This window comes from Chrysochloris asiatica, unplaced genomic scaffold, assembly GCF_000296735.1.
Source record: "Chrysochloris asiatica unplaced genomic scaffold, ChrAsi1.0 scaffold00157, whole genome shotgun sequence".
NCBI lineage: Eukaryota > Metazoa > Chordata > Mammalia > Afrosoricida > Chrysochloridae > Chrysochloris > Chrysochloris asiatica.
In genome coordinates, this window is record NW_006408675.1 from 1,461,532 (window position 1) to 1,467,899 (window position 6,368).

Consider the following 6,368-nt stretch of genomic DNA (forward strand, 5'->3'; position numbering starts at 1 on the left):
TTGAACTTGCACTAGCCAGTCAATTAGGATGGCTCTCATATTTCCAGTGACTTCCTGACCTACTAGGTATTTTGGTCTGACTGCTTGCTCTTCCTAAAAAAAGAAATGTTAATTATTCTTAGAAGTCAGGCTCCATGGAAAATGTCCGTCTATCAACTCCATCTCTGAGGAATGAAACACTAAACAAACAGTATGGCAAATTTTTCATATATTCAGATCTCTCCCCACACCTTGGCCATGGTTTTTTCCACAGTAAAGACACTATACTACCAGCTCAGATCTTTTCACTGAAGACTGTAGACCTACTGAAGTGCAGGGAGGTGTGCATGAACTCCCAAACTGAGCAAGTGTAAATTACTATACTTTGATGAACTGGACTTTTGTTTATGGATGTAGTTACTCAAAATTCCAACTGGAATGGAAGTACTCTTCATATCAAGGAAAATCTTGTTTCCTCAGTGCACTGGGTTGATAGGGACAGGCAATTTAGACACTGGCTATCAAAAATGGCAATGTGGGGGGGCATAAATGCATGAAGTGACTGGCTTATAAGCTTTTCTGAGTGTGTTTAGTTTCAGAAATGAGCTGGGTAATATAGAACTCCCCACTGAATAGTTTTCCTCTTTTCCAGATGGATCTGGTGTGTTGATAGGATTATATGACTCAATTGTGATTGCTAGCAGGATTAACTGTGATTGTTATCATTATAGTTGTAGAAGATGTACAACTAAAAAGGTAGGAGTCATTAATCTTTCATTTCAGGAACAGATGACTCCAGGACCAGCAAGAAAGAAAAGCATGAATGGACTATGACATCCTACCTAGAAAAGCAACAACAGCAGAGATGATGGAAAAGGGGATGGTGGGGAGAGACGATGCAGCTACGGGCTCTTGACTCATGGACTGAATAATGAATAATGCTGTGTGCCTGCAGGCAGGAGGCTGGCCTTTGGACATTTAAATTAATAGGTTTTTTTTTTTGTTTGTATGTGTACATTAAATATTTTTTGCTTTGTTCATTTGCAAAATATAACATATGCTGTTGTTGTTGTTAAATATCAGGTGTAAAAGTGAAGCCACAGGGAGGAAGCAGGGTAATTGCCGTTGCAGAGAAGGGATTGCAATCACTAAGATGAAACAAAGCGTACGATTTGTTGAATGTAAAGCTGATGATCTTGTCTGTTAATCTTCACTCAATTCACAATAAAAAGTTTAAAAAAAGACATTGAGCTTTATGAAATAGAGGAAATTTCAACAAAAGAATTGAAATCCATGTATTACCACACTCCTGTTCAAGGGTATAAACCCCAACACATATATAAAACCTGTGGCATAAATCTAGTCACTCTAGTTTATGTTGTTAGCATACAGAAATGATCCTTGTTTTTGGGAAAGGGTAAAATGTCACTACTACAATTCCCTTGACAAGCACACACACACCAACTACATTGGCACAAAATGCCGTGTTGGGGAAGGTTATAGTTTTCCACACCACCTTTTTCATCCCTGTCCATCTCCGGATATGCCCCTAAGACCCAGAGAATTCGGGACTTGCTATTTCCCAAATGTGATGGGAGTACCTATGTCACTCAGCCTAGACTTTCCAGTGCCGTGGTATCTTTAAGAAAAGCCATGGGAGTAGTGTGCACTGTTACTTTAAACTTGTTCTGTTCAAAGGAACAAATAAAGACTTCATTGGTCTGGATATTTTGCTTTTATCTTTGGTATTCTATGAATGAGGAGAACTTAGAGAAATACTCTTTCTTTAATTACTGTGAACCACTACTGGGAAATATCTTTTATGAAGATCGATGCAGTATAGAAAAAAACAACAACAAAGATGATTAGTACTGACCTCAAGTTTTCTCAGATAACTGTAGATATCTTTCACATATTCACTGCAAAGATTTGGATCAGCTCCATCTTCTGCATCCACATCACTCACTGCAAGAATTACATCAGAGAAAGCCTGGCACAGGTATTCTTCTGCAGGAGCACATCCGGATGTCTCCATTGGGCAGGGAGATGGAGTATCCACCTTGAAAGACAGAGATCTCTTGAAACAATAGCAAACAGGAACACACATTATAATAGTTAAGGAATGAAGGTCAGATTGGTACTGAATTAAGAATTTATGTGCTGAATATTCCTATAATTCATTCCTTTAAAGGAAAATTATCTTCTTTTACAATTTATTCAATTTCTTTTAAAGGTATGGTTAATATATCAAAAGTACAATCACTAAGACAGGTAAAATACAATAAGAGCAAAGAGATTCATTTTCTAGATTTTACTACAAATCTACAAAGGCAACCCCTGTGTGGTGCTGTAGGATCAGCACTGGACTGCAAACCACTAGGTCAGCAGTTCAAACTCACCAGCTGCTCCTTGGAAATCCTATACAGGGTGGTCGCTTTGAGTCGGAACAGACTCGATGGCACTTAACGACAACAAAGATTCATTTTCTAGATGTTGCTACAAACGCAACTGCTAAGTACTGAATCTGTTTACAAACAAACCACTTGAAGGTTAACCTACATGAAGCCAGTCTTCAGAAAGAACAAACATTTCTTTCAAAACATGAACTGCTCTGATTACTCAGAATATAAATTCTGTCCTAATTAAGGATTAACTGGACTATAACTAGGCATTTCCTTTAAGTTCCCTTCCCCCAGTGTTCAAACATTTATTATGAACTTTCTTCAAGTCAAGTTCTGTGCTCAGCATTGGCTTTGTTGTTACTGAGTCCTCAAATAAAATTAGAAAAGAGAATAATGAGATTGATTCTAGTAATAAGAATGGTGTTGTTAAGTCGGTTCCGACTTATAGTGACCCTATATAGGGTTTCCAAAGAGCAGCTGGTGGGTTTGAACTGCTGACACCTTGTGGTTAGTAGTCCAGTGCTGATCCTCTAGGCCACATCAGGAGTCTAGTAACAAGCGTAGGGTGGTGGATATTAGGAAAGCTTCAGGAGTAGATGCTTGAGCTGCTTTGAAGAATGAAAGTTTATTCGCTAGATGAAATAGAGGGTGTGGTGGTAATATGCCGTGGAGTCGTTTCGATTCATAGCAACCCTGTACAGGGTTTACAAAGCTATAAATCTTTACGGGAGCAGAAAGCCTCATCTTTCTCATTCAGAACAGCTGGTAGTTTTGAACTGCTGACCCTGAGGTTAGCAGCCCGATTCATAACCACCAGCTGTTACAAATGCTACCAGAGCTCTTCATAGAGGGTGGGGAAGGCATTAATCAGTGGGAAGACAAAGGCAAGACAAAGGTATGAGACGCTCAAGAAAACCTCAGGTAGTCTTAGCATGTCAAGGCTATATTTAAGACTGCTATGTTACACATTTTATGTGCTATGTCCAGAAAGTCAATATTAAAGAAGTAACTTCAAATCTCTTACTCTTAAGACATAGAAGTTAGCAAGAATGACATTTACAGATCAGTTCCCCAACTAACTTTACACAGTTGATAAAAATTACTGATTTTTGAGGCTTAGTGTCAATTATTTTTTAACCCATTCGCTCAACATCTTTCTGCTTAATACTTGTATACTCAAGAGGGTTAAAAAATCTGTGGAAAAATCTCATCACCTTTTAATTTCATTTTTCCACGAACTTTTGGAAGCCCCACCTGTATTACAATGTTACAGGCTTATTGGAACAGGGTGCATGCCTCATCAAGCCTGGCACTTTCTTTAATACTATTCATCCAAGATAGCATTGTGTTTTTCTAGCCACACCTTTAATTTAAAGACTTAAAGTTGTTTAAAGCACATCATAACAGAAATCAGTATCCTGTGTAATTTTGGTCTAATTGATATCACAGTAACATGGCATACCTACAGAACCAGGGACCTGATAAAGGGTTCCTGAAACTAAATCTTTATGGGAACAGACAGCCTCATCTTGCTTCTGTGGAGTAGCAAGTGGGTTTAAATTATGCATTTAGTAGACAAATGCTTAATCCACAGCACTACCAGGGCTCCTTTACAAAAATTATTGTTCTTAGGTGCTGCTGAGTCGGTTTCAACTCCTAACAACCCTGTGTAGGGTCCCCAAGGAGTGGCTGGTGAGTTTGAACTGCTGACCTTGCACTTCAAACTGACCTTGTGGTCTAGTGCTTATCCTACAGCACCATAAACAAGGTGACTGAAAAAAGAACATTCTGTTTCAGTCAATAAATTCTAGACAGACAAGGCTTAAACTGTTAGGCGTTCCCAACTTCTGGATATACTGCTACTGCTGCTGTGTGCTGTGGAGTCAGTTCTGACTCGGAGACCCTATGTAGGCTTTCCGAGGCTTTAAATCCTTATGGGAGCAGAGAGCCTCAACTTCTTCCTTGATACCAACTGTTCACCTTGTGGTTACCAGCCCAACTCAACCCACTCTGCTACCAGAATTCCGTCCAGATAAATTGTTGTTAAGTGCCATCGAGATGGTTCTGACTCATAGCAAGCCTTATAGGGTTTCCTAGGAGCAGCTGGTGGATTTGAACTGCCAACCTTACAGTTCAAACCGAACTTGCTGTTCAAGACTTATTCGAGAGCACCACACCAGGACTCCCCAAATATTACTGCTGTTAAGTGCCATCAAGTCGATTCCGACCCATAGCGACCCTATAGGTTTTCCAAGGAGCAGCTGGTGAGCTTGAACCTTGCAGTTCAAACAACTTTGCAGTCTGATGCATTAGCCCACAGTGCCACACCAGGACTCCCAGATATTATTGGTGGCGGTAGTTATGTGCTGTGGAATTGGTTCTGACTCATAGCGACCCTGTACACGGTTTCTGAGACTGTAAATCTTTACCGGAGCCGAAAGCTTAATCTTTCGCCCCCAGAACAGCTGGTAGTTTCGAACTGCTGACCTTGAGGCTTGCAGCCCGATTCGTGACCACTATGCTACCAGAGCTCCTTCCAGATATTATTAGGGGGCTTCAAAAAGTTAGTGGAAAAATGGAATGAAAAGCAACAGAATTTTCTTCAAGCTTTTGAAGGCCCCTTGTATGTGAAAATTCTGAGTTAAACCTACTCCACGCATTAGTGAAAGGAGAAAAACAATCAAGTGACTAAAATAGGAGAATGAGTTTACCAAAATAGGCTCAGGAGAAAGTTTTTCTTCTTTAACAGGCTCAGGTTCTGGTTCAGGCTCAGGCAAAATTGCCTTTTCCAGAGGTTTTGGCAATTTTTTGGCAAGAACTTTTCCAGCAGCTGAAGTTTTGACCTCCTGCAGATGGAAGGAAGAGAGTGAAATTGAAATGTCTCTTTCATCCAGGGACCCGTGGACTTTCAATAGAGACGGTGGGTCAGGAGGCTAGTTACCTTTTTCAGAGGCATTTTGGCCTGCGGCTGTTCACTGACTTTGTTCCCAATGTCGCCAAGCGCTATTCTGGGTCGCAAGCCCGGCTTGGAGGCGGGAGCACTGGCCACAGGCACTCTCTTGGCGCCTGCCACACTGATCTTCGCCTTGTTTTCAACACTCATTTTCGTGTTCTGCAAAAGAAGCAAGACCACTTTAGAAGTTCGCCAGGCTAAGGAAGTCATAGGTTAATTACTGTGCTGCACACGCGAAGCTCTCCCTCCGCAGGAAAGCTGGCTGCAAATGGGCTCGGACGGGAAACCTGAAACGCCACGGTCGACTCGGCCTCACCTCCCCTCCCCAAACCTCGGAATTCCCTAGATTTGAGGAGTTGGCAAAAGCCCCGGCGCATCCGGCGCACAAACCCACCGTGAGTTTACAAATGAAAGAAGCGGAAGCCTGCGGTTTCTGACAACTACTTTCTGGGAAGGGGCAACATGATTGGTGGGGGCTCACTGTGGGTCACATTAAAATAAAAAAAGCTTGCCAGTGATCCGCCCCGCCACCTACTCATACAAGGGTATGGTCCTTTCAGTTCTTTTTCTCATCTCTCAATTCGTCTGTCTTTTCCCCAAACCCCTTCACCATACAGGGAGTTCACCTCGGCACTCATTCAGCGACCCTAATCCTCTTCCCCAAATTGCTGCCCGGGCCATCCCTGCCGGAGAGTTCCGCAGACGCAAAAAAGGAGACGGGACACAAGGTGGGGAAGGCTGCGTTTTGTTCTCAGTTGGCAGTAACTCACCCTAGTGATTCGGAGTGCCATGGCTTCCCCTTCACCAGGCAGCAATTCAGAGGAAGAAGCAGAACTCGAGAACCCCAGAATTGCCGGGGACCAAAAGCTACCACAGAGCAACAGCCGTTCCTCCGCAGCACGCCGGGAGAAGCCAGCCCCGCCTTAGGTTTAAACCCCGCACCACTCCTTCCTTATTGGTTAGTTCGTGGCACTCACTTCCTTCTCATTGGTGGATGTCGGTTCCTACGAGAATGCGTTTCCAGGGCGATCCCG

At 42.4% G+C, this 6,368-nt stretch overlaps 1 protein-coding gene across 1 annotated transcript in view; it reads right to left on the minus strand.

Annotated features, from left to right (window-relative positions):
- The window catches only part of CCNB1 (cyclin B1), a 7,782-nt gene extending 1,657 nt beyond the window's left edge, over positions 1-6,125 (minus strand). The window contains exons 1-5 of the mRNA XM_006870994.1: positions 6,105-6,125; positions 5,323-5,493; positions 5,093-5,227; positions 1,856-2,038; positions 7-93 (exon numbers count right to left, since the gene is read on the minus strand). Of these exons, the coding sequence (XP_006871056.1) occupies positions 7-93; positions 1,856-2,038; positions 5,093-5,227; positions 5,323-5,493; positions 6,105-6,125 (597 nt within the window). The remainder of the gene's footprint in view (positions 1-6; positions 94-1,855; positions 2,039-5,092; positions 5,228-5,322; positions 5,494-6,104) is intronic.
- Between the last annotated feature and the right edge of the window lie 243 nt (positions 6,126-6,368).